We start from the raw sequence: 27487 nt of genomic DNA on the forward strand, positions 1-27487 counted from the left end.
TCTCCCCATCCCGACCCTCTCCCCATCCCGATCCTCTCTCCATCCCGACCCTCTCCCCATCCCGACCCTCTCTCCATCCCGATCCTCTCCCCATCCCAATCCTCTCCCCATCCCGACCCTCTCCCCATCCCGACCCTCTCCCCATCCCGATCCTCTCTCCATCCCGACCCTCTCCCCATCCCGACCCTCTCCCCATCCCGATCCTCTCTCCATCCCGACCCTCTCTCCATCCCGACCCTCTCTCCATCCCGACCCTCTCCCCATCCCGACCCTCTCCCCATCCCGACCCTCTCCCCATCCCTTTCCATCCCTCCCTGTCTCCCCTCCCGGCTCCCCTGCTCTCCGGGCTGGCAGTGGTACATCCCTGCCTCCCTCCCTCCATCCCCGCCTGCCTCGCCCGCTGCTCGGGGACGCTGCTGGCAGCGCTGCGGGGGCTGCGGCGGCCGCGTCCGGCCCCACACCCGCGGGACAAGGGCTGGAGGCGCCCCCAGGTCCGTCCCCATCCCGATCCGAGCCCGGGGCAGGCAGCAGCCATGACCCAGGGGAAGGTACGAGCGAGGCCGGGCGGGCAGGGCCGGCCCGTCCCTGTTGCGTAACGGCGGGGAAGAGCGCGGGGAAGGGGTTTGGGAACAGGAGGGGATTTAGGAACAGAGCGATGGGTGCAAGGGAGCGGGGTGCCCGTGCACGGAACCAGCCATGGGGGTGGAACGGGCTGGGGGGCTGGTTTGGGGGTTGGGGGCTGGTTTTGGGATGGTTCTGGGATTGGAGGCTGGTTTGGGATTGGTTTGGGGGTCGGGCTGGTTTAGGGGCGATGGATGCACAGCTGGAACCCCGTTGGACCGGACCTGTGGCCGTTTTACCCCCCTGTGCCCCCCACATCCCGGGTGCCAGGGGGCTCTGTGAGCTGTTCGTGCTGTCCCACCCCCGTCCCCACCTGGCAGCACCTCCTGCCCAGCCCGGGTACTCAGGATTTTGGGGATTTTTGGTATTTTGGGGGTTTTGGGGCTCTCCGATGCTCTCAGACCGAGGAGGGGGGGTTGTGGATCCTCTGCCAGCTCATGCACCATCGCCATGGCAACGCTCTGGATGCAGCTCCATCCCTCTGGATCTCCTTGGATATCGGGGGGGTGGGGAGGGGGCTCGCAGGATCTCACACCCCTAAACCCGAGGGACAGGGAAGGGCAGGGAAGGGCAGGGAAGGGCAGGGAAGGACAGGGAAGGACAGGGAAGGGCAGGGAAGGGCACGGAAGGGCAGTCCCTGGGGCTGCCAGGGGAGGTGGCACAGCCGATCTGCCCGTGGGATTCATCCCAGCCCGGCCCTGCTGGGTTTTCAGGGCCCGTGGCCCCTTCAGCTGCATTCCTCCTCACTCTGCTCTGTTAACGCCCCCCTCTGTTTTGGGGTTCATTGCCTCTGCAGCCCCCCGGGCTGTGGGGACGCCGCTCCTGGGCTGAGCTGGCTCCTCCACGGCAGCAGAGATATCCTGGCACTTTATCCACCCCAGCCCAGCTGGGAGGTTAAAGGGATCAGGTTCCCAAGGAGAGGAGAGTGCTCAGGTGGCCCCAGGTTGGCTCCTTGCTGCAGTCCCGGCTCCTTGGAACGCTGGGAAGCAGCAGAGCTGAGCCTCCTCACGGGCACGGGGAGAAAATTCTGGAGGGCCAAGCCAGAGCATTCCTGGGAGCAGCTGATCCCCAATGGGGTAAATCGGAATGAAGAGTTCAGGGTTTTCTGCCCAGGAGCTGAAGGCTCTTTTTAAGGAGCAATGTAGGAAGTTTGATGAGAAACAGGGAATTCCTTGGATGTTTTTGGTGTCACGTTGAGCCTGAGGCACCGCGGGGGCTCCGGGTCTCCCCTCAGCCCTCCCTGCCTGGAACTTCTCATCCCAACGAGCGCCTCCAGGGCTTTCCCATCTCCCCTCAGCCATGGATGCCCTTCCTGGGGTGCAGGGATGGGCCCATGCCCAGCCCAAGGAATGGCTGGGGGGATCCCAGTTCCCGGGGCTCCCAGTTCCCGTGGCTCCCAGTTCTGTGGCTCCCAGTTCCCGTGGCTCCCAGTTCCTTTAGCTCCCAGTTCCCATGGCTCCCAGTTCCCATTGCTCCCAGTTCCCAGGGCTCCCAGTTCCTATGGCTCCCAGTTCCAATGGCTCCCAGTTCCCATTGCTCCCAGTTGTGTGGCTCCCAGTTCCCATTGCTCCCAGTTCTGTGGCTCCCAGTTCCCATTGCTCCCAGTTCCCAGGGCTCCCAGTTCCTTGGGCTCCCAGTTCCTTTAGCTCCCAGTTCCCCTGGCTCCCAGTTCCCATGGCTCCCAGTTCCCCTGGCTCCCAGTTCCCATGGCTCCCAGTTCCCAGGGCTCCCAGTTCCTTTAGCTCCTAGTTCCCGTGGCTCCCAGTTCCAGTGGCTCCCAGTTCTGTGGCTCCCAATTCCCATTGCTCCCATTTCCCAGGGCTCCCAGTTCCCATGGCTCCCAATTCCCATTGCTCCCATTTCCCAGGGCTCCCAGTTCCCATGGCTCCCAGTTCCCATTGCTCCCAGTTCCTTTAACTCCCAGTTCCCGGGGCTCCCAGTTCTCAGGGCTCCCAGTTCCCATGGCTCCCAGTTCCCAGGGCTCCCAGTTCCTTTAGCTCCCACTTCCCATGGTTCCCAGTTTCCATGGCTCCCAGTTCCCATGGCTCCCAGTTCCTTTAGCTCCCACTTCCCATGGTTCCCAGTTTCCATGGCTCCCAGTTCCCATGGCTCCCAGTTCCTTTAGCTCCCACTTCCCATGGCTCCCAGTTCCCTTGGCTCCCAGTTCCAATGGCTCCCAGTTCCCATTGCTCCCAGTTCCCAGGGCTCCCAGTTCCCAGGGCTCCCAGTTCCCAGGGCTCCCAGTTCCCATGGCTCCCTGTTCTGTGGCTCCCAGTTCCTTTAGCTCCCAGTTCCCATGGCTCCCAGTTCCCAGGGCTCCCAATTCCTTTGGCTCCCAATTCCTTTGGCTCCCAGTTCCCAGGGCTCCCAGTTCCCATTGCTCCCAGTTCCTTTAGCTCCCAGTTCCCATGGCTCCCAGTTCCTTTGGCTCCCAGTTCCTTTAGCTCCCAGTTCCAGTGTCTCCCAGTTCCAATGGCTCCCAGTTCCCATGGCTCCCAGTTCCCGTGGCTCCCAATTCCCAGGGCTCCCAGTTCCCATGGCTCCCTGTTCCCAGGGCTCCCAGTTCCCAGGGCTCCCAGTTCCCGTAGCTCCCAGTTCCAATGGCTCCCAGTTCCCAGGGACCCCAGTTCCCATTGCTCCCAGTTCCCAATGGCTCCCAGTTCCCATGGCTCCCAGTTCTGTGGCTCCCATTTCCCATGGCTCCCAGTTCCCGTAGCTCCCAGTTCCCAGGGCTCCCAGTTCCAATGGCTCCCAGTTCCCATTGCTCCCAGTTCCAATGGCTCCCAGTTCCCATGGCTCCCAGTTCCCATGGCTCCCAATTCCCAGGGCTCCCAGTTCCCAGGGCTCCCAGTTCCCATGGCTCCCAGTTCCTTTAGCTCCCAGTTCCCATGGCTCCCAGTTCCCATGGCTCCCAGTTCTGTGGCTCCCAGTTCCCATGGCTCCCAGTTCTGTGGCTCCCAGTTCCCATGGCTCCCAGTTCTGTGGCTCCCATTTCCCATGGCTCCCAGTTCCCATTGCTCCCAGTTCCCATGGCTCCCATTTCCCATGGCTCCCAGTTCCCATTGCTCCCATTTCCCATGGCTCCCAGTTCCCGTGGCTCCCAGTTCCCGTGGCTCCCAGTTCCTTTAGCTCCCATTTCCCATGGCTCCCAGTTCCCGTGGCTCCCAGTTCCGGTGGCTCCCAGTTCCTTTAGCTCCCAGTTCTGTGGCTCCCATTTCCCATGGCTCCCAGTTCCTTTAGCTCCCAGTTCCAGTGTCTCCCAGTTCCTGACTCCTTTTCCAGAGCCCATCCGTGCAGTTTCTCCTCCAGGGCAGTTTCTGGGATGCTTTTACTCATCGCTCTCTCTCTGTTTGCCCCTCTCTGTGCAGCTCTCTGTGAACAGCAAACCCCCCAGCTCTGAGGGGCAGGGGGACAAGAAGGACAATGGCTCAGCCCCCCCGGCGCCCCCGTCCTACGAGGAGGCCACGGCGGGAGAAGGGATCAAAGCCGGGGCTTTCCCTGCCCCGCCCGCGGCCCCGCTCCACCCCAGCTGGGCATACGTGGATCCCAGTAAGTCCTGCCTGCATGGGCTGGGGGAGCCCTGGGAGAAGGGCAGGGATCCTCCGGGATGGAGAGGAGAGGGGGAGCCGGGATGAGAGGGGGAGCCGGGATGAGAAGGGAACGAGGATGAGAGGGGGAGCAGGGAGAAGAGGGGGAGCCGGGATGAGAGGGGGAGCCGGGATGAGAGGGGGAGCAGGGATGAGAGGGGGAGCCGGGATGAGAAGGGAACGAGGATAAGAGGGGGAGCAGGGATGAGAGGGGGAGCAGGGAGAAGAGGGGGAGCAGGGAGAAGAATAAGAGCAGGGATAAGATGGGGAGCAGGGATGAGAGGGGGAGCAGGGATGAGAGGGGGAGCAGGGATGAGAGGGGGAGCCGGGATGCGACAGGGAGCAGGGATGAGAGGGGGAGCAGGGATGAGAGGGGGAGCAGGGATGAGAGGGGGAGCCGGGATGAGAGGGGGAGCAGGGATGCGAGGGGGAGCCGGGATGAGAGGGGGAGCAGGGATGAGAGGGGGAGCAGGGATGCGAGGGGGAGCCGGGATGAGAGGGGGAGCCGGGATGCGAGGGGGAGCCGGGATGAGAGGGGGAGCAGGGATGAGAGGGGGAGCCGGGATGAGAGGGGGAGCCGGGATGAGAGGGGGAGCCGGGATGAGAGGGGGAGCCGGGATGCGACAGGGAGCAGGGATGAGAAGGGAACGAGGATAAGAGGGTGAGAAGGGATGAGAGGGGGAGCAGGGATGAGAGGGGGAGCAGGGATGAGAAGGGGAGCAGGATAAGAGGAGGAACAGGGACAAGAGGGGGGACGAGGGATGAGAGAGGGAACCAGGATAAGAGGAAGAGCAGGGATAAGAGGAGGAGCAGAGACAAGAGGGGGCGACCAGGATAAGAGGAAGAGCAAGGATAAGAGGAGGAACCAGGAAAAGATGGGGAGCAGGGATAAGAGGGGGATCTGGATAAGAGGGAGAGCAGGGACAAGAGGGGGAGCAGGGACAAGAGGGAGAGCAGGGATAAGAGGGAGAACCAGGATAAGAGGGGGAGCAGGAATGAGAGGCGGGACTAGGGATAAGAGGAGGAGCAGGGATAAGAGGGGAACCAGGGATGAGAAGAGGAGCAGGGATAAGAGGAAGACCAGGGATAAGAGGAGGAGCAGGGATAAGAGGGGGATCTGGATAAGAGGAAGACCAGGGATAAGAGGAGGAGCAGGGATGTGGTGCCCAATTTGGCACCTGTGAGCCTCTGTCTGCACAGGAGAGTCTCTCAACGTGTAAAAGTCTCTATCTACACATAAAAGTCTCCATCTGCAGATAAAAGTCTAAATCTGTGAATAAAAGCCATTCCAGCCATCCCAGAAACCTCACAAGGGACTAAACTCCTTCCCAGTCCCATGCGGGAGAAATCCCCATTCCCAGCTTGCTGTCCTGGGAGATCCCAGCTCCTGGGGCTGGAGGGAAAGTCCTGGTTCGGCTGCAGGGATCCCCCACCCCCTCCTGCAGCTCCTGCTCAGCTCCCAGAGCAGCTGAGGTGGCACAATTGGTGTCACAAGTGGTGTCACAGCCCCCAGTGTGGCTGTTGGCAGCTGCTGGCAGAGCCAGGGAGGCTGGTACACGGCTGGGGCCAAAGGCTGGATTGTTCCAGCATCCTCGTGGCCGTTCCTGGGCAGACCAGCAGTTTTCCCAACACCCAGAAGCTTCCTGGAGCTGCTGCTGGGCTGCAGCAAAGGACAGAGCCCAGGGAATGGCTGCAGGCTTGGAAATGGGGCTGGAGCCTGGGGAGTGACCCTGAGGGTGCCCAAGTGCTCACTCAGCACAGCTCCAGCCAGAGAAAACGCTGGGATGATGGGATTTAGGGACTCCTGAGCTCTTGCCCTGCTCCATCCTTTGCTGCCTGTTCTGTCCAGCTGCGGGGATGGGAAGCTTGGGGAGGGGGAAGGAGGGAGAACCTCCCCTGCTGTGTCTGTGCTGCACATTCTGATGGTTTCTCAGCCTTTGCCCTGAGGAACAGGACAAAACCCCCAGGTGCCTCTGGGCATCATCTGGGATTTTCTTCTCTTGCAATGAATTAGGGGGGGTGAGGCCTAAATGGGGTGGGATGGGGCATTTGAAGTTTAGAGGGTGGGATGGGGTATTTGGGGTTTAGGGAGTGGGATGTGGTATTTGGGGTTAGAGGGTGGGATGGGGTATTTGGGGTTTAGGGGGTAGGATGGGGTATTTGGGTTTAGGGAGTGGGATGTGGTATTTGGGGTTAGAGGGTGAGATTGGGATATTTGGGTTTAGGGGGTAGGATGGGGTATTTGGGGTTTAGGGGTGGGATGGGGTATTTGGGGTATAGGGGATGTTTGGGATTTAGGGGGTGGGATGGGGTATTTGGAGTGGGATGGGGTATTTGGGGTTTAGAGGGTGGGATGGGGTATTTGGGGTTTAGAGGGTGGGATGGGGTATTTGGGGTTTATGGAGTGGGATGGGGTATTTGGGTTTATGGGGTGAGAATGGGGTATTTGGGGTTTAAGGGGTGAGAATGGGGTATTTGGGTTTAGGGGTGGGATGGGGTATTTGGGGTTTATGGAGCGGGATGGGGTATTTGGGTTTAGGGGGTGGGATGGGGTATTTGGGGTTTATGGGGTGGGATGGGATATTTGGGGTTTAGAGGGTGGGATGGGATATTTGGGGTTTAGGGATGGGATGGCGTATTTGGGGTTTAGGGATGGGATGGGGTATTTGGGTTTATGGAGTGGGATGGGGTATTTGGGTTTAGGGGGTGGGATGGGGTATTTGGGGTTTATGGAGTGGGATGGGATATTTGGGGTTTATGGAGTGGGATGGGGTGTTTGGGGTTTAGGGGGTGGGATGGGGTGTTTGGGGTTTAGGGGGTGGGATGGGGTATTTGGGGTTTAGGGGGTCTCTGGGGTATTTGGGGTTTAGGGGGTCTCTGGGGTATTTGGGGTTTAGGGGGTAGGATGGGGTATTTGGGTTTAGGGGGTGGGATGGGGTATTTGGGGGCTCCAGGTGGGAAGCCAGTCCCACTCTATGGGATGTCTCACACCTGACTGGGAGTGCCTGGAGAGAAGGGGTGTGGGTTTGGGGTTGTTTCTGTGACCATGAACTCAGGACACACTGTCCTGCTGTGGCCTTGGACGGGGGGACAGATGTGGGGACGCCAGGAAGGAGGAGGATGGAACCCTCTGGATGCTGGCAGGGAGGGAGGGAGGCATGGAGGGAGGGAGGAGGGTAAAACCCTTCAGTTCCTCGGGGCACTGAGATGCCAGTTTGGTGTTTAGGGGACAATTGGGTGTTTAGAGGCCAGGTGGGAGTTTAGGGGCCAATTTGCTTTTCAGGAGGCAGTTGGGTGTTTAGGGACCAGCTTGGGTGTTTAGGAAACAGTTGGGTGTTTAGAAGCCAACTTGGTGTTTAAGGTCAAATTTGGTGTTTAGGGGCAAATTTGGTGTTTAGGGGCCAGTTGGGTGTTTAGAGGACAATTTGGTGTTTAGGGGCCAATTTGGTGTTTAGGGGTCAGCTTGGGTGTTGTTTAGGAGCTGGGACTGCTTTGGTGCAGGAGCCTGGAATTCCCAGGAATTCTCCCTGCCCAGGTACTTTGGGACCGATGAGGGATCCAGGACAACACACAGGAGGAGGTTCAGCTCCAGTGGGGCAGGAAGGAAGGAAGGACCAAGGGATTTACTGATAACAGAACAGCACCAGGGACTTGTTTCCTGCGGGGGAAACAGGGAGCCTCACCTGAGTGAGGCTCCTGCATTTTGAATGAGCAACTTTAACCAGGAGAACAGGAGAAAATCAGGATCAGGACCTTGAGTTTGGCTCTCCTTGTGTCTGCTCTGGGATTGAGAGGGTCTTTGCTCCATCTCCTGAAGGATTTGGGCATCCCTGAGCTCAGAAGCTTTATGAGGAGGGGGGGTGTCTGTGGACCAGGCAGGGACAAGAATGTAAAGCAGGAAAATCACACAAAAATCCTTCTGTGAAACCCAGCAGGGGGGACTTCAGTGACACAGGAGGGAAGCGCAGAGGGCACAGAATGGTCATGGAGCCATGGAGTGGTTTGGGTGGGATGGGACATTTAAGCCCATCCAGTGCCACCCCTGCCATGGCAGGGACCCCTCCCACTGTCCCAGGCTGCTCCAAGCCCATCCAGCCTGGCCTGGGACACTGCTGGGGATGGGGAAAGGAAAACCAGCAACAGGAGCTGCTGTTCCAGTTTTGGCTCAGCAGAGATGACTTGTGCAGGGATTTGAGGGTTTGGGGGAAGGTTTTTCTCACTGGGAGCATTGGAGCTGTTTCCTCCTTTTTTAGGCTCGGTGCTTAACTGTTCCCTGAGTCCCTGCATGGAAATGGGGCTGAGGGATGGACTCAGGGAGCTGCCAGGAGCTGCTCTCAGAGCTGAGGCGTTGTTGACAAAGCCAGGATGCAAACACAGCTCAGGAGAGCAGCGAGGGACTCCTCCTGCTCCGCTGGGAGTGCTGAATCACAGCTGCTCCCCTGGGAATGCTGAGGCACAGCTGCTCTGGGGATGCTTTAACATCCAATGACAGGAGAGCAAGGGATGATTGCAGCCCTCCCATTGCTGTGAAAGCTTTGGTGTTTCCTCAGCCAAGGATAAAGCAAAGCTGAGGGAACACTCAGAAGTGTCCCCTGGTGTTGGGATGGTTTGTGGGAATGTTCCCCTTCTGCTCCCAGGGATGGTCCTAAGGAGCAGCAGGAGTGGGAAGAGAGCAGAACTTTTGTATTTGCAGGGAAATGTCCCAGTGAAGGCAGGAATGATGAATCTGACTCCATGTTCTCAGAAGGCTAATTTGTTACTTTATAATACTATATTATATTAATTAATACTATACTTTAATATAATATACCTATACTAAAGAATAATATATTTAATACTCTTTAATATTAATATCCGTATATTAATATTCTTTAATATATTATAGTAAAGACTATTATAACTTAATATAATACATAATATACCTATACTACAGAATAATATCTTTAACATTCTTTAATATTAATATCCTTATATTAATATTCTATAATATATAATATATAATATATAATATATCATATATCATATATCATATATCATATATCATATATCATATATCATATATCATATATATCATATATCATATATCATATATCATATATATTAATCATATATATTAATAATATATATTAATATATTAAAGAATACTGTAATTTTATATACTATAACTACACTAAAGAATAATGTATTTAATATTCTTTAATATTATTATTCTTATAATAATATCATTTAATATATTATATTAAAGAATACTCTAGTTATATTATATTGTATATAATATAACTATACTAAAGAATACACAAAGGATACTTACTAAATGGTAAAAAGATAATAATGAAAACTTGCGATTCTCTCCAGAGTCTCGACACAGCTTGGCCCTGATTGGCCAAAGAGTCAAAACAACTCAGAGCAGAATCCAATCAAACAATCCCCTGTGGTAAACAGTCTCCAAACACATTCCACATGAGCACAACGCATGAGAAGCAAATGAGATAAGAATTGTTTTCCTTTTCTCTGAGGCTTCTCGTCTTCCCAGGAGAAAAATCCCGGGTGAAGGGATTTTTTCAGAGAACATGAATGCCACAAGGAGCCACTGGGTATTTGGGGCACCAAACTGCTGTGATGGCTCCCTGGGCTCAGGTCCCACAGCTGGGGGGGATTTGGAATTTGGCCACAAGGAACCTCTGGGGATTTGGGGCACCAAACTGAACTGTGGTGGCTCCCTGGGCCCAGGTCCCATGGCTGGGGGGAATTTTGGGGTGGCAGCTGCTCCTTTGGCCTCCCTGCAGGCAGCAGCCCCAGCTACGGCAGCGGAGGGTACCCGGGGGACACGGAGCTGCTCACCACCTTCAGCTGGGACGACCGCAACGTGCGCAGGGTGTTCATCAGGAAGGTGAGGCAGGGACGCGTCCCTCGCCCTCGGGGCTGGCAGAGCTGGACCCCCACCCCTGGAGGGCCTGGCTCTGCTGGATTCTGGGATCCATGGATCACACCTCTTCCCGCAGGTGTACGCCATCCTGATGGTCCAGCTCCTGGTCACCGTTGTCATCGTGGCTTTCTTCACCTTCTGGTGGGTGCTGGGTGTGTCCTGGGCCACCTGGGACAGGGCTCTGGGCAGGTTCCTGGGGGTTGTGTCACACCTGGATCCTTTCTGACTGTTCCAATAGAAAAGCAAAGCTGAGGGAACACCCAGAGGTTCCTTTTGCCCCCATTCCCACCCACGCTCAGGTTTGGATCCCCCATCCTGGACCCACCCAGGGCTGCTGCCCCTGGCAGTGGCTGCTGGGTTTTCCCTGTGGGAGTCACCAGATCCCAGCTCCAGGGGCTGCCTTCCCTCCCCTGCTCATCCCCCTCTCCAGCTCGGATGACCGAGCGCTCTGGGTGTGTGTGGCTCATGTTGCCTCCAGAATAAATAATGGATCAGTGCCAGCCTGAGGATTTGGGCTCCCTAATCCCCTGTGGGAGCCATTCCCAGCCAGCTCCGGTGTGGAGCTGGGGGAGCAGCACTGCCCTTCCCACCTGGAGCTGGAATTCCTCTCCACAGGCTCAGGCTGCCTGAGGATTCACCCAGGGCTGGGCTTTAATCCCCTGCTCGGGCTGTTCCTGGGTTCATTGAGCAGGGAGCTCTGAGGGACTGGGCTCTCCCTGCTCAGGATCTTTCCTTGTCTTGCAGTGAACCAGTCAAGGGCTACATCCAGACCCACTCTGCCTGGTACTGGGCTTCCTAGTGAGTATCCCTGGCTTTTCCTGCGGCCTTGTGTGCTCCACACAGCCTGGGTGGGGATGTGGTGATGTGGGAAGGGTCTCCAACACTGTCCTGCATGTGAAGCATCACTCCAAAGTGTCCAGAGGCAGCTGGGGAAGGTCATGGAACCATGGAATGGGTTGGGTTGGGTTGGGTTGGGTTGGGTTGGGTTGGTTGGGTTGGGTTGGGTTGGGTTGGGAGGGACCTCAAAGCCCACCCAGTGCCACCCCTGCCATGGCAGGGACCCCTCCCACCATCCCAGCTGCTCCCAGCCCCAGTGTCCAGCCTGGCCCTGCCTCGGGCACCAATCCATGGCTGAGCCTGAGGTGGGAAATCTCACCTGAATGAGCAAGAGACCCCAAACACTTCCCCAAGAATGGCTCTAGAAACCAGAGTCGAAATAAATACCCGAGTATTTCCTGCAGAAGGCCATATAAAACTGGGGAGTTTCCAGGGAAACAGAAACTCCTAGTGAGACCTGGAGGGATGTCCAGGGTACCTTAGAGGGCTCACTTTGGGAAGGTCCTCTGGAAAGCTCCAGAGGCCTCCTTGCAGAGCATTCAGGAAAACACTGCAGAGCCCCATATCTGACACCTGGGAGGATGCTCAGAGCACCATGGGTGCTGAACTTTGGGATTTTCCTGTTGGTGTTTGTTGGGGTTTCCACTACATAATACCCAGTGGGGTGGATTTGGAGGTGTTGGGATGTTCCTGGCCATGTCTGGGTGGGGCTGTCACTCCTGGGGCTCCATCCCAGAGCCCTGAAGCTGGGATTCCACTCCTTGGTTCACCCAGCCCAGAGTGGGGCTCCCAGGTGCTGGCACCTCCTGGCTCCGTGGTTTCCAGGCTGCTGGCGGGGTCAGTGCTGCTCATTGAGTGTGAGGTGAACTCAGCTTTAATGAGTTCACACCCAAATCAGCAGATGAGACACAGCTTATGTAACCTGGGAGAACCCTCCAAACAGCAGCAGTGGGAGCTCCGGGGCACCAGGAGGGAACCAAAGGTGCTCCAGAGGGCAGCTGGGCTTGGGGAGGCACTGTCACCTCCCAGGGGACAGGGGGAGGAGCCCCAGCCCTGCTCGGGTGCCCACCTTGGCCTCTGGGGAACCCTCTCCATCTCCCTGCCCAGATGGGGTTCATTCCCTCCTGTTTCCCACTAGAAACACCCCTGGGGCAGCTGGGGGGGTTCTGTCCTGCAGGAATTCCCCCTGGTCATTGTCCCCCTGTGCCCAGGTGAGACCCCACCTGCAGAGCTGCTCCAGCCCTGGGGTCCTCACAGGGAGGATGAGGAGGGAGCCCAGAGGGGGTCACGGAGCTGCTGCAGGGCTGGAGCCCCTCTGGAGAGAGATGGGGGTGCTCACCCCACTGCAGGGAGAGCTCAGAGCCCTGGCAGGGCCCGAAGGGGCTCCAGGAGAGCTGGAGAGGGGCTGGGGACAGGGATGGAGGGACAGGACACAGGGAATGGCTTCCAGAGGGCAATGATGGATGGGAGATTGGGCAGGAATTGCTCCCTGTGAGGGTGAGGAGGGGCTGGGATGGATGTCCCAGAGCAGCTGAGGCTGCTCCTGGATCCCTGGCAGTGCCCAAGGCCAGGCTGGAGCACCTGGGACAGTGGGAGATGTCCCTGCCCACAGCAGGGATGGGAGGGATGGGATAGGATGGGATGGGATGGGATAGGATGGGATGGGATGGGATGGGATGGAATGGAATGGAATGGAATGGAATGGAATGGAATGGAATGGAATGGAATGGAATGGAATGGAATGGAATGGAATGGGATGGATTTTAAGGTCCCTTCCCTCCCAGGCCATTCCATGACTTTAATTTTGTGTTTTTTCACTGCTCAGTGAGCCAAGCCCTTCCCTTCATCCCAGTGCCTCCAAATGTTTTTCCAGCTCTGTGCCTGGGTCTCCTTCCCAACCAGACACCTCTGTAATAAAACCTGGCAGCCCCAGGACGTTTTCCCACTGCTGGGATGGCCCCTCGGTGGGAATAAATAAACCCAGAGCAGGCAGGGATGGAGGGCCCTGCTGGCTCTGTGCTCTGGCAGTCCCTGCCCAGCTGCTCAGCCGTGTCCAGGCCGCTCCCACTGGGCTTTCCTGCTTTCCCAGTGGGAGAGCTGGGCCTGCCTTTATCTCTGTGCCCTGGGCTCTGCCGTCCCCTCCCTGCCCTGGCCGAGGGTCAGTGGCTATCGGAGCCATCGGCACTGCTGCCCCGGGGGGAGCAGGGAGCAGAGCCTGGAAAAACACCCAGCCACGGGCAGGAGGGCAGCAGAGCCTCCCCCAGCCCTGCCTCCTGCAGCTCCGGGGCTGCTGTGCTTGGGGAGCCTCAAATGCTGGCAGGCAAAACCCAAAACCTGCCAGGGCCTGGGTGGGGCTGGGCAGCCACTGCACCGTGGGCTCTGCTGAGCCAGGAGGGTCCTCCTGCCCTGGGCTTGTCCCTGAGCCTTTTCTGAAGGGATCCTCCTGCCCTGGGCTTGTTCTGAATGGATCCTCCTGCCCTGGGCTTGTCCCTGAGCCTTTTCTGAAGGGATGCTCCTGCCCTGGGCTTGTTCTGGATGGATCCTCCTGCCCTGGGCTTGTCCCTGAGCCTTTTCTGAAGGGATCCTCCTGCCCTGGGCTTGTTCTGGATGGATCCTCCTGCCCTGGGCTTGTCCCTGAGCCTTTTCTGAAGGGATCCTCCTGCCCTGGGCTTGTCCCTGAGCCTTTTCTGAAGGGATCCTTCTGCCCTGGGCTTGTTCTGGATGGATCCTCCTGCCCTGGGCTTGTCCCTGAGCCTTTTCTGAAGGGATGCTCCTGCCCTGGGCTTGTTCTGGATGGATCTTCCTGCCCTGGGCTTGTCCCTGAGCCTTTTCTGAATTGATCCTTCTGCCCTGGGCTTGTCCCTGAGCCTTTTCTGAAGGGATCCTCCTGCCCTGGGCTTGTCCCTGAGCCTTTTCTGAAGGGGTCCTCCTGCCCTGGGCTTGTCCCTGAGCCTTTTCTGAAGGGGTCCTTCTGCCCTGGGCTTGTTCTGGATGGATCCTCCTGCCCTGGGCTTGTTCTGGATGGGTCCTCCTGCCCTGGGCTTGTTCTGGATGGATCCTCCTGCCCTGGGCTTGTTCTGGATGGATCCTCCTGCCCTGGGCTTGTTCTGGATGGGTCCTCCTGCCCTGATCTTGTTCTGAGCCCTGTTGTGGATGGATGCTCCTGCTCTGAGCCCTGTTCTGAATGGATCCTCCTGCCCTGGGCTTGTCCCTGAACCCTGCTTTGAATGGATCCTTGTGCCCTGAGCCCTTCCCTGAGCAGCTCCTCTTGTCCTGGGTTCTTCCTCAAGCTCTCCAGCAGTGGAGTCCTGCAATGGGTTGTGTTGGAGGAACCTTCAAGTCCCCCCAGTGCCACCCCTGCCATGGGCAGGGACACCTCCCACCGTCCCAGGTTTCTCCAATCCTTGTCCAGCCTGGCCTTGTGCACTTCCAGAAAGGGAAAGCCCAAAAATTCCCATTCCTGGAGGGGATGTGCCATGGGAGCAGCTCCCTCCTCCAGCACAGCCCTTCCTGCCTGAGCCTGGTCACTTTGCCAGCCCTTGGTTTAAGAACCTCCAGCCTTGACACCCCCAGGCTGGAAAGGGTTTGGTAATGAGGGGCAAACCTGGAAATGAGGGGCAAACCTGGAAATGATAACAAACCTGGCACCTCCGTGTGAGAAACTCCCAGAACCAAGGAATCCTGGAATCATGAAGGTGGGAAAAGCCCCTGGAGACCATGGAGTCCAACCACCAACCCTCCCCTCACCACTGACCAGGTGTGCTGGGTTGATAAGTGAGTTTTTTGGGAGATTTTGGTCAAACCAATCAGTGCTCAGATCTGGATGTCCCCCGGTGCCACTTCCAAAGGCTTTTTGGACACTTCCAAGGATGGGATTGCACCACTGCCTGGGCAGCCCCTCCCAGAGCCCCACCTCCCTTTCCATGAAGGAACATTTCCCCAGAGCCAGCACAAACTCGGTGGATTTGTGTTTGTCACTCACACATTTGGGTGCTCTGCTCCAGATCCTGCCCTCAGCTTCCCCAGGGATGTTTTGTGCCACCCTGGGTTCGAGCACAGGCAGAGGAGGCTCCTTAGGGCAGGAAGGAGCTCAGTGAGAGGGACCAGGGGTGGGAACCAGCCTGATCCGACCTGCTGGGTGCTTGCATGGCCAACATCCCCATCCCAGGCTGCTTTTCCAGGGAATTCCATCCCAAGGAATTCCCCCCTGCACCACCATTCCAGGCTGGTTTTCCAGGCAATTCCATCCGAGGGATTTCCCCCCTGCACCCCCCTCCCAGGCTGTTTTTCCCCCCCAGACTCTCCCTCTCTCTCTCTCTCCCCTTGCAGCGCCGTTTTCTTCGTCACCTACCTGATCCTCGCCTGCTGCTCCGGGCCCAGGTGAGGAGGGGATGCTTTGGGGTCTGGGACAGCCTGGGAAGGCAGCAGGAATGTTCTCCTCAGGTTTCCTGCCCTGCTGTGGGGCAGGGATGCAGCTGCTGTGTTTCCATGGGATCGTGGAATGGTTTGGGTTGGAAAGGACCTTAAATCCCAGCCCGTGCCATGGCAGGGACATCTCCCACTGTCCCAGGGTGCTGCACTGTCCTGGCCTTGGACACTGCCAGGGATCCACAGCTGCTCTGGGAACCTGTTCCAGATGCTGCAAACAGCTGTTCCAGGCCTTGGCTTGCTGCAGCTCAGGAGTCCAATTGCAGCTGTGGCTTCAGCAGAAACTGCCCTGCAGCAATGCTGTGAGGGCCCTGATGGAGGAGGAATGGTGCATCTGACTCCATGGACAGCTAATTAATGACTTTATTGTACTGTACTATGTACATATTAATGACTTTATTATACTGTACTATGTACATTTCATCTAAACTGGATCTGCCAAGCACTCACTCTGCACACACTGCACAGAATCCCGTGACTGTCACAGTCACACACACACCTGGCCCTGACAGGCCAAGGGAACAAAACATCCTCACTTTGGGTAAGCAATCTCCATATTGCATTCTACACAGGCACAGCAAGTGATGAGAGCTGTGTTTCCCCTTTCTCTGAGCTTCAGAGAATGTGAAGCCCAGAAATCCTTGGGAAGAATTGTGCCTTGCTTTTCTCTGTGCAGAGAAATGTGGCAGCACCGCCCTGTTTGCAGCTCTGGGTTCTGGGAATGAACCCTTCCAGAGGATGCTCTGGGAATGAACCGTTCCAGAGGATGCTCTTGCTGGGTTCTGGGAATGAACCGTTCCAGAGGATGCTCTGGGAATGCACCATTCCAGAGGATGCTCTGGGAATGAACCATTCCAGAGGATGCTCTTGCTGGGTTCTGGGAATGAACCGTTCCAGAGGATGCTCTGGGAATACACCATTCCAGAGGATGCTCTTGTCAGCTCCCAGGGGAGCAGGAATATCCTGGGCACCTCTGTCCTGCTGGCCCGGCAGGACCCCAAATGCCCCTGGTGACTGTGTCCTGCACTGCCCCAGCACTTGTGCACAGGGCACTAATTACCAGCATGGACATTAATTACCCATTAATGGCCATTAATTACCCTCACAATCACTAATTACCCCATGGTCAGGGGTTCCCTGGCACAGCCCCAGCTGACTAACCCCTGTTTGCTTTGCAGGAGATACTTCCCATGGAACCTGATCCTGCTCAGCATCTTTGTGAGTCTGGCCAACATCTGGCCAACATCTGCCCTGGGGTCAGGGTGGCTCCCAGCACAAGGCTGGAATTCCTGGGGAAAAGTGGGAATTTCATCCCCTTCTTGTCCTGGGCTTGGGCTGCGGAGCTGGGGTTGCACTGGGATGGGAGGAGCTGGATAAAAAGGGAGCCTCTGTTTGTTAAAAAACTGCAAAAAATAATCTGTGGGGTCTGGTGGGAACTGGGGTGGGAGCAGGGATGGGAACTGGGATTGGAGCTGGGGGGAGAACTGGGATGGGAACTGGGAGGAGAACTGGGCTGGGAAGTGGGATTGGAGCTGGGATGGGAACTGGGGGGAGAACTGGGATGGGAACAGGGATGGGAACAGAGATGGGAACTCAGGTGGGAACTGGGATGGGAGCTGGGAGGAGAACTGGGATGGGAAGTGGGATTGGAGCTGGGATGGGAGCTGGGAGGAGAACTGGGATGGGAACTGGGGTGGGAGCTGCGATGTGAGCTGGGATGGGAGCTGGGATGTGGGATGGGAGCAGGGATGTGGAAGGGAAGCTGGGATGGGAGCTGGCTCCTGTGTGGGAAGGATGCAGGAGCAGGGGCTCCTCCAGTGCCATTTGCCCTCCCTCTGCCCTCTCCTGTGCCCATCAGTCACTGGAGGGTTCCAAATGCTGCCCAGGCTCCTTCTCCTGAGAGCCTGGGAGGCTCCCGTGCCCCTTTCCCTGGGACTGAGGGATTTCCTGTGGGATTTCCTGCTGTCTGCTTGGGGCAGGGGGGCACTAACCAGTCTGTGTTCTCCCCCAGACCCTGTCCATGGCCTATCTCACTGCCATGCTCTCCAGGTGGGTTGGGCACTGCCCTGTGTCCTGTCTCTTCCTGAAAGCATTCCCTGTTCCTGAGCTCCCAGCAGCCACACAAAGCTGGAGCTTCCCTGTGAAACTCCACAAGGAAGGTTCCCAGGGCTGTCCCTGTGCCAAGGGAGGCAGCACTGGGGGATCCCACATCCCAAATCCTGCAGGAGAGCCCTGGAGGGGCAGCACCTGGAGGGGCTGCAGGTGACCACTCAGAGATCCCCCATTTCTCACTGGGCAGGTCCCAGGCAGGGGGGACCAAGGGATTTGTTCCAGCAGTTTCAGGAGTTTGTATCCCCCAGCCTGTTCCCTTCTGCTCATTCACACCCAGGAAATCTGAAATGTGCTCCTAAATCACGTGGGAGCCTGGAGAGAGAGCCATGATCCTGGCTGGGTGAGGGATGGATGCATGGGGACAAAGAAATCCCTGGCCTCAGCAGCTTCAGGGGAAAACTCCACACAAATCCCCCAGGGAGAGCAGGGCTGGCTTTCCCAAGGGCTGAGCCTGGCGCTGCAGCCAGAGCCCCGATCCAGCCTGGAAACCATTCCTGAGCCTGCAGCCCCTGTCCCTGCTCCAGCCCCTCCTTTTCCCACAGCCACGCTGGGCAGGAGCCCGGGGCTGCTCCTTTGCTTTCCCCCCATGCTGGGGGCACTTTTGTCACCCTGCTTTTGCCACCTCCCAGTCAGGACCTTCTCCATTCCCTGTCTGTCCATGGACAGTGGGATTGGTGACCTTGGAGCTGCTCTGGGAGGCCCAGATGGATCCTCCTGCCTTCCCTCCATCCTTCAAAAGAGCAGAAAAACTGTGACGGTGTTCACAGGGGTTCTTGGATTGGGGAAGAGATGAGGATCTGACTCCGTGTTTCAGAAGGCTGATTTATTATTTTATGATACATATTACATTAAAACTATACCAAAAGAATAGAAGAAAAGGTTTTATCAGAAGGCTGGCTAAGAATAGAATAGCAAAGAATGATAACAAAGGTTTGTGGTTTGGACTCTCTGTCCGAGCCAGCTGGGCTGTGATTGGCCATTAATTAGAAACCACCACATGAGACTAATTAAAGATCTGCTTGTTGCATTCCACAGCAGCAGATAACCATTGTTTACGTTTTGTTCCTGAGGCCTCTCAGCTTCTCAGCAGGGAAAATCTTAAGGAAAGGATTTTCCATAAAAGATGTCTGTGACAGAAAGCCCATCCAAGCTTTTTTCCATCCTTCCTTTTCCACCCTTAGTGCGGAATGTCGACGATTCCAGCGCCGTTTGTGCCTGCAGGGTTCCTTGCCCAGCTGAATCCCCTTTCCCATCCCCGGGAATGACCCCGGTTTTCTTTTCCTGGTCGTTTTGCAGCTACTACAACACCAAGTCGGTGCTGCTGTGCCTGGGGATCACGGCCCTGGTCTGTCTGTCTGTCACCATCTTCAGCTTCCAGAGCAAGGTGGGGACATCCCTGGGGAGGGGACCCTGGGGCAGGACAGGGGGGCCTGGGGCTGTCTGGGAGCGGGGCCAGCCCCGGGCATGTGGGGATGGCACCAGGAGGTTGGAGTGGATCAGGACGCGTGCGAGGGAGGGACGGGGCTGGGATGGAAGCGGGGCTAGAAAATGGGGATAAATGGGAATAAAATGGGATTTTGTTTTTGTGGATTGGGGTGGGGGCTAGAAGTGTCTGATTTATGGGAATAAAATGGGATTTTTTTTGTGGATTGGGGGCTAGAAGATGCTGATTTATGGGAATTAGATTTTTTATGGATTGGGGTGGGGGCTAGAAGATGGTGATATATAGGAATAAAATCGGATTTTTTTGTGGATTGATGCTAGAAGATGCTGATGTGTGGGAAAAAATGAGATTTTTTTTGTAGATTGGGGTGGGGGCTAGAAGTGTCTGATTTATGGGAATAAAATGGGATTTTTTTTTTTTTTTTGTGGATTAGGGGCTAGAAGATGGTGATATATAGGAATAAAATGGGATTTTTTTGTAGATTGATGCTAGAAGATGCTGATGTGTGGGAAAAAATGAGATTTTTTTGTAGATTGGGGTGAGGACTAGAAGATGCTGATTTATGGGAAGAAAATGAGATTTGTTTTTTGTGGATTGGGGGCTAGAAGATGGTTATTTATGGGAATAAAATGGGATTTTTTTGTGGATTGGGGTGGGGGCTAGAAGATGGTGATATGTAGGAATAAAAGGAGATTTTTTTTTTAATGGATCAGGGTGAGGGCTAGAAGATGCTGATTTATGGGAATGAGATTTTTTATGGATTGGGGTGGGGGCTAGAAGATGGTGATATATAGGAATAAAATGAGATTTTGTAGATTGGGGTGGGGGCTAGAAGTGTCTGATTTATGGGAATAAAATGAGATTTTTTTTGTGGATTAGGGGCTAGAAGATGGTGATATATAGGAATAAAATGGGATTTTTTGTGGATTGATGCTAGAAGATGCTGATGTGTGGGAAAAAATGAGATTTTTTTGTAGATTGGGGTGAGGACTAGAAGATGTTGATAAATGGGAATAAAATGAGATTTTGTTTTTGTAGATTGGGGTGGGGGGTAGAAGATGCTGATTTATGGGAAGAAAATGAGATTTGTTTTTTGTGGATTGGGGGCTAGAAGATGGTTATTTATGGGAATAAAATGGGATTTTTTTGTGGATTGGGGTGGGGGTTAGAAGATGGTGATATATAGGAATAAAAGGAGATTTTTTTTTTTAATGGATCAGGGTGAGGGCTAGAAGATGCTGATTTATGGGAATGAGATTTTTTATGGATTGGGGTGGGGGCTAGAAGATGGTGATATATAGGAATAAAATGAGATTTTGTAGATTGGGGTGGGGGCTAGAAGTGTCTGATTTATGGGAATAAAATGAGATTTTTTTGTGGATTAGGGGCTAGAAGAGGGTGATAAATGGGAATTAAATGAGGGGTTTTTTTGTGGATTGGGGTGGGGGATAGAAGATGCTGATATATGGGAATTAGATTTTTTGTAGATTGGGGACTAGAAGATGGTGATAAATGGGGATAAAATGGGATTTTTTTTTTGTAGGTTGGGGTGAGGGCTAGAATATGCTGATATATGGGAATAAAATGGGATTTTTTGTGGATTGGAGTGGGGGCTAGAAGATGGTGATATACAGGAATAAAAGGAGAGAGTTTTTTGTGGATTAGAGGATAGAAGATAGTGATTTATGGGAATAAATTGTGATTTTTTTGTGGATTGGAGTGGGGGCTAGAAGATGCTGATATGTGTATAATAAATAAAATAAGATTCTTTTGTAGATTGGTGTGAGATCTGGAATATGGTGATATATGGGAATTAAATGACTTTTTTTTGTGGATTGGGGGCTTGAAGATGCTGATTTATAGGAATAAAATGAGAATTTTTTTTATTGGGGTGGAGGCTAGAAGATGCTGATTTATGGGAATGAGATTTTTTGTGGATTGGGGGCTAGAAGATGGTGATATATGAGAATAAAATGAGATTTTGTTATAGATTGAGGTGGGAGCTAGAAGATGCTGACATATGGGAATAAAATGGGATTTTTATGGATTGGAGTGGGGGTTAGAAGGCGGTGATATATAGGAATAAAATGAGAGTTTTTTGGTGGATTAGGGGCTAGAATATGGTGATATATGAGAATAAAATGAGATTTTTTTTTTTGTAGATTGAGGTGGGGGGCTAGAAGATGGTGATATATGAGAATAAAGTGAGATTTTGTTATAGATTGGGGTGAGGGCTAGAAGATGCTGATAAATGGGAATAAAATGGGATTTTTTTTTGTGGATTGAGGTAGGTGCACATGGGACTGGAAGATGCTGATGTGTGGGAATAATCACTATTTTCTATGAGAAAAAGAAGTCATTTTGCCAGGGTCTGGGTATCAGATGAAAAGGTAGCCTTTAGGGCTCAAAGGATTTGCAGGGTCCTAGTTGCTGGCAGGTTTAGTTTTGGAGAAATCCAGCAAAGTTTCCCAATTTCCAGCTTGGCACTGTGTTATTGGCAAGTGCGAGTGGCACAAACGGAGGCCATTTTCCATGGGGAAAAGAAGTCATTTCCCCAGGGTCTGGGTATCAGCTCAGAGGTGGCATTTAGGACTCCAAGGACTTGCAGGGTCCTCCTTGGTGGCGGGTTTATTTATGAGAAATCCAGCAAAGTTTGCAAATTTCTAGCTTGGCACCACACAGTCTGACAGTGCGAGTGGCCATAATTGGAGGCCATTTTCCAGGGAAAGAGAAGTCATTTCCCCAGGGTCTGGGTATCAGATGAAAGGTGGCATTTGGGGCTCGAAGGACTTGCAGGGTCCTAGTTGCTGGCAGCTTTAGTTTTGGAAAAATCCAGCAAAGTTTTCCCATTTCTAGCTTGGCACTGTGTTATTGGCAAGTACGAATGGCACAAACGGAGGCCATTTTCCAAGGGGAAAAGAAGTCATTTCCCCAGGGTCTGGGTATCAGCTCGGAGGTGGCATTTAGGACTCCAAGGACTTGCAGGGTCCTCCTTGGTGGCGGGTTTATTTATGAGAAATCCAGCAAAGTTTGCAAATTTCTGGCTTGGCACCACACAGTCTGACAGTGCGAGTGGCCATAATTGGAGGCCATTTTCCAGGGAAAGGGAAGTCATTTCCCCAGGGTCTGGGTATCAGTATAAAGGTGGCGTTTGGGGCTCGAAGGACTTGCAGGGTCCTAGTTGCTGGCAGGTTTAGTTTTGGAGAAATCCAGCAAAGTTTGCCCATTTCTATCTTGGCACTGTGTTATTGGCAAGTGCGAGTGGCACAAACGGAGGCCATTTTCCAAGGGGAAAAGAAGTCATTTCCACAGGATCTGGGTATCAGATGAAAGGTGGCATTTGGGGCTCGAAGGACTCGCAGGGTCCTAGTTGCTGGCAGGTTTAGTTTTGGAGAAATCCAGCAAAGTTTTCCCATTTCTATCTTGGCACTGTATTATTGGCGAGTGCGAGTGGCCGCAGTTGGAGGCCGTTTTCCAGGGAAAGAGAAATCCTTCCTCAGGGTCTGGGCCCAGCTCGGGGGTGCCATTTGGGGCTCTCCTGGTGCAGCCCCTGGTACAGAACCCCCTCCCTCCCTCCCTCCCCTCTGCAGTTCGACTTCACCTCGTACCAGGGCGTTCTCTTCGTGCTGCTCATGGTGCTGTTCCTGGGGGGGCTGGTCCTGGCTGTCATCCTGCCCTACCAATACGTGAGTGATAACCGCGCCAAACTGGGACAAACTGGGCCAAACTGGGCGTGCTGGGAGGGGAGGCCCAGCTCCCTGACAATGGGTGGGAACCCCCATGGAGGGGTCAGAGAGCAGGGTCATTCTCTGGGATGGATCGCGGGATACAAGGATGGAGCTGGCCCAGGGCTGGGGATGTTTCCTGCTGTTCCTGGTGGTGGAATCGTGCAATGATATTGGTTGGAAGGGACCTCAAGAAGGGACACAGTGGGAGGTGTGGGGGTGAGATGGGATGGGCTCTAAGGTTGCTTCCCACCCAAACCATTCCAGGATCCCATGACTTCCACAGGACAGGTGCTGGGGCCACAGCTGATGGAGAAGTTCAGGAGCTAAATGGACAGAAATGGCTCAGGGAGGGAAGGTCCAAGCCCCCATGTCCTGCTCTGTGCCACACAAACATTCCCAAGGCACTGCACCAGCTGGAGGTGCTGCAAACCCAGCCTGGGCTTTTGGGGCCTCTCCCACCTTCCCCCTCCAGCTGGGAGCCGAGTGCCTGGGGAGGGAAATCCTGCACAGCCCATTCTGTGCGGCTCTGACGGCTGTGTCCGTGTGTCCCTGTCCGTGTGTCCATGTCTGTGTGTCCCTGTCTGTTTCCCTGTGTCCATGTGTCCATGTCTGCGTGTCCCCGTCCATGTCTGTGTGTCCCTGTCTGTGTCTGTGTCCCTGTCCATGCCTGTGTCCCTGTCCATGTCCATGTGTCCATGTGTCCATGTCCGTGTATCCATGTCCGTGTGTCCATGTGTCCGTTTCCCTGTGTCCCTATGTCTGTGTATCCCCGTCCCTGTGTCCGTGTGTCCCTGTGTCCCTGTGTCCGTGTCCTGCAGGTCCCGTGGCTCCACGCGATCTACGCTCTGCTCGGGGCTGGGATCTTCACCATGGTGAGTGCCTGCTTCTGGGGCCCAGTGGGGAAAACAGCAGGGAAAGGAGCCGAGAAAACATCGGGGAAAGGAGCTGGAACCTGGGGGGAACACAGTGGGGAAAGGAGCTGAGCCTGGTGGGGAAAACATCAGGGAAAGGAGCTGAGCCTGGCAGGGAAAACAGCGGGGAAAGGAGCTGAGCCTGGTGGGGAAAACATCAGGGAAAGGAGCTGAGCCTGGTGGGGAAAACAGCAGGGAAAGGAGCTGAGCCTGGCGGGGAACACATCAGGGAAAGGAGCTGAGCCTGGTGGGGAAAACATCAGGGAAAGGAGCTGGAACCTGGCCGGGAACCGGGGCAGGGATGGAGCCGGGGCAGGGAACCAGGGAAAGGAGCTGGAGCCGGGGCAGGAGCTGGAGCCTGGCCGGGAGCCAGGGCAGGGTCTGAAGCCTCGCAGGGCGCTGGGGCCGGGATTGCAGAGCTCGGGGTGGCCCCGGAGCAGCAATCCCGGCAGAAGGTGCCGCAGACGTGCCGGTGCCCATGCCGGTGCCAGCGCAGGGCATGGTGTGAGTGCCAAGCTGTGCGGGGTGAGCAGTCCTGGCTGGGTTGCTCTGCAGGGCTCAGGGACAGGCCAGAGGTGCCTCTGGAGTGGAGCAGGCACAGCTGAGCCCCGGGAGCGAGGGGATGCAGGGATGAGGCTGCACGGTCGAGTCGGGGCTGGTTGGGTGAGAGCGAGCCAAGGTTCGGGATAAGTTTGGCTCACAGAGGTGCAGAAAACCAGGGAAGGCTGAGACTGGGGATTAGGAGGCATTAGCAGGGTTTACACAGGCGGGAAAGGCCCAGAGCTGGGCAGCTCCTCCAAGGAGAGGCCTGGGCAGCTCCCAGGGGTCCATCCCCAGAGCTCCTTCCCGAGCGAGTCCCGGTCCCTGCGCTGGGGTCCAGCCAGTGCAGGTGCCACCGGTGCCCGGTGCTCCCAGAGCTGAGGCAGTGCATGGAGAGATGCCCGGTGCTCCTGGGACGGTGCCCGCAGAGTGCCCGGTGCTCCTGGAGCTGGGGCAGTGCCTGTGGAGGTGCCCGGTGCTCCCGGTGCTGCCCTGGCTCCGAGGCGGTGCCCATTGGGCACGTTGGGAATGGGAGCAGTTGAGCAATTGCCTTTATCACCCATAAAAGTCACTCCGAGGGAGCGCGGGGAGCTCGGCGCTGATTCATGGCTCAAGATCCCTCTGTAAAATACAAGGAGGCTTCAACATCTGATAATTACCCTGTAAACATCAGTCAGAGCCTGGGCCTGGCCCTGCCGGGGCAGCTGGGCTGGGATTTGTTCTGGGGGGATAAAAGAGCAGCTCTGGAGGATGGTGCAGCCCTGGAGAGCTCTGGGCCCGTGAGGGGCAGCAGGATGGCAGAAGGAGGAAAGGGAGGGAGGAGAAAATGGTGGATTTCAGTCACGCCTGATATTTCTGGCAGTGCTGCTCCGTATCCTGTCGGGGCCAGGCCACCCTGTGACCATCTCATTCCCTGGCTGCTGTTTCCCACCCGAGGGAAGTGTGGGATTAACAAGTTATGGGCTCTGGGATGAGGAGGAGGAGGAGGGAGGGTGGCTCCAGAGCTGGTCCTGGGATGGAGGAAGCCTGAGGGAAGAGGGCCTGGGGTGGGATCTGCACTCGGGGTTTGATTGTCGGGAGGGAAATGAGGGAAGGGGAAAGTTGCAGCTCATTCAGTGCCGTGTTCTGAGCTCCTAAATTGTGGCTACAGCACATAAAAAGGGCTGCACCCCAATCCAGGGGATTTCTCCTGTCATCAGGGCCCTTCTTGCCTCCCTGGGCCAAAGCTCCCTGTCACTGTCCCGGGGTTTCCTCCCTTCCCTTCCAGTTCCTGGCCCTGGACACGCAGATGCTGATGGGGAACCGCCGCTACTCGCTGAGCCCCGAGGAATACATCTTTGGAGCCCTCAACATCTACCTGGACATCATCTACATCTTCTCCTTCTTCCTGCAGTTCTTTGGCTCCAGCCAGGAGTGAGGGCAGCGGGGCAGGATGCTCCCCGTGCTGGCAAATGTGAGGGGTTAAATGGAAAAGCAGAGGTGAAAGGGTTCAAACCCGCCAGCCTGACCCAATCCCTCCCTTTCTGGTCCATCTGAGGGGCCCCAGGCCCCTCCTGCAGCTTTGTACATTTGCTGCCAGGCCTTTGTGACCCAGAGAGCAAAGCAGGGCTTCAGTGTCGTGTCCCTTCTGCTCCCCCCAGTCCCGCCCAGCCCAGTGCAGAGGCTGGGGCAGAGACTGGGACCTTCCCAGCCCCAGGGGCTGCTGGAGGTGCCCTCTGAGTGCTGCCCATCACGGGGTGAGAGCTGTGACCAAGCAGCAGAGAGGGCAGCAGAGCAGGGAGTTTGGTGAGATCCTGGCAGGAAAAGCCTTGGGGAATCCTGGCATTGCCCTGTTCCCCACAATCCATTGGAGCTCGGTGGCCTCTGTGCTATTCCTGGTGACTCCTGCTGTTGGAAAGGTGGAGTGTGGGATCACGTAGCTGGATTTCAGTGCTCCAGGCACAGGGAACCTGTTTGTTCAGGACGTGCAGCTCTCTGAGGTCATCCCTGGTGCCACTGCGGGGAAAATTCCCCTGGATCCCTTGCATCTGGCTGAGTGCCCTTCCCTTCCCTTCCCTTCCCTTCCCTTCCCTTCCCTTCCCTTCCCTTCCCTTCCCTTCCCTTCCCTTCCCTTCCCTTCCCTTCCCTTCCCTTCCCTTCCCTTCCCTTCCCTTCCCTTCCCTTCCCTTCCCTTCCCTTCCCTTCCCTTCCCTTCCCTTCCCTTCCCTTCCCTTCCCTTCCCTTCCCTTCCCTTCCCTTCCCTTCCCTTCCCTTCCCTGATCCATGGCTCCCCCCCAGGGGACTGTGCTGGTTCTTTTTGGACTGTGGCTCCTCACGGGGGGATTTGGGATCCCAGGGAAGGAACATTTCAGGAAATGGCAGAGAAGGGCTGGAGGAGGCTGAGTTTCCATGCTGGGAAATGCCATTCCATGTGGGATCCTGTGACCCTCCCTGAGGCTGTGACACCCTCACAGAACCGTCCTGGTTGCTCCAAATTTGGGTTCCTAAGGGGTTCTTTGCAGGGGCTGAGGCCATTGGAGCAGCAAGGTCGCCCTCCCTGGCTGTTCTCCCTTTCTCCTCTCCCAAAGGGGAATGTCAGCGCGGGCTCTGGATGTGCTCAGGTAAATTTCCACCGTCCCCGCTCACATTCCCTGTCCGGGGCTCAGCTGGCTGATCTGGGGCTGTAAAGCTCCCCAGGGAGATAAGGGCCCTTTTGCTCTCATTCCAAGAGTGATCCGTGCTGCAGATAGGAGCTGGTATCTCCCATCTCGCTGGGAATGCCGCGAGTGCTGCGTCAGGAGCTGCCTCCAGCAATTCCTGCTGCACAGGGGCTCTGCCAGGGCGCTGGAACGTTCCTGCTCCTTCTGCCCTGGGTTTTACCCCACACATGTGCTGTCCTCCTGCCCCACGTGCCCAGGGAAAGTTACTGGGCAGGGAAGGGAAACGCTCTGGCCCCTCTGCGGCTGCAGTGATGAGCAGAAGTGATGCCTTCCCCTTGTCTTCCTTCTTTTCTAAAACAACCCCCAGAAAAACCCAACCAGAACAAAAACCCCCAGTCAGACACAAAAAACCCCAAACAGACAAAAAAAAAACCCCAGTCACACTAAAAGACTCCGACCAGACCAAAAAATCTCAACCAGATCAAAGAAACCCCAACCAGACCAAAAAACCCAGTCAGACACAAAAAAAACCCCAACAGACCAAAAGCCCTACAACCAAACCAGAAAATCTCTGACCAGGCAAAAAAATCCCCAGCCAGACCAAAAAATTCTCATCCAGATCAAAAAAACACCCCAATCAGACCAAAAATCCCCAGTCAGACACAAAAAACCCCAACCAGACCAAAAAATCTCAACCAGATAAAAAAAAAAAAA

At 55.5% G+C, this 27487-nt stretch overlaps 1 protein-coding gene across 1 annotated transcript; it reads left to right on the forward strand.

Moving 5' to 3' along the window:
* The first annotated feature begins 358 nt into the window (after nucleotides 1–358).
* Nucleotides 359–26227, forward strand: FAIM2 (Fas apoptotic inhibitory molecule 2). The gene is made up of 12 exons (XM_058042030.1): nucleotides 359–548; nucleotides 3990–4170; nucleotides 9995–10098; nucleotides 10211–10275; nucleotides 10879–10932; nucleotides 15301–15351; nucleotides 16578–16617; nucleotides 17411–17448; nucleotides 18808–18895; nucleotides 22546–22641; nucleotides 23502–23555; nucleotides 25402–26227. The coding sequence occupies exons 1-12, from the start codon at nucleotides 534–536 to the stop codon at nucleotides 25549–25551; spliced, it is 936 nt and encodes a 311-aa protein (XP_057898013.1). The 5' UTR covers nucleotides 359–533; the 3' UTR covers nucleotides 25552–26227.
* Nucleotides 26228–27487: the final 1260 nt, after the last annotated feature.

Source organism: Melospiza georgiana, chromosome 29 (assembly GCF_028018845.1).
Source record: "Melospiza georgiana isolate bMelGeo1 chromosome 29, bMelGeo1.pri, whole genome shotgun sequence".
Classification (NCBI taxonomy): domain Eukaryota; kingdom Metazoa; phylum Chordata; class Aves; order Passeriformes; family Passerellidae; genus Melospiza; species Melospiza georgiana.

Bases quoted from the DNA above. Each gene is read 5' to 3' on its own strand.
- FAIM2 (XM_058042030.1), top strand. The intron at 16,618-17,410 runs GTGAGTCTGGCC...GTTCTCCCCCAG, and splicing joins TGATCCTGCTCAGCATCTTT to ACCCTGTCCATGGCCTATCT. The intron at 17,449-18,807 runs GTGGGTTGGGCA...GTCGTTTTGCAG, and splicing joins CTCACTGCCATGCTCTCCAG to CTACTACAACACCAAGTCGG.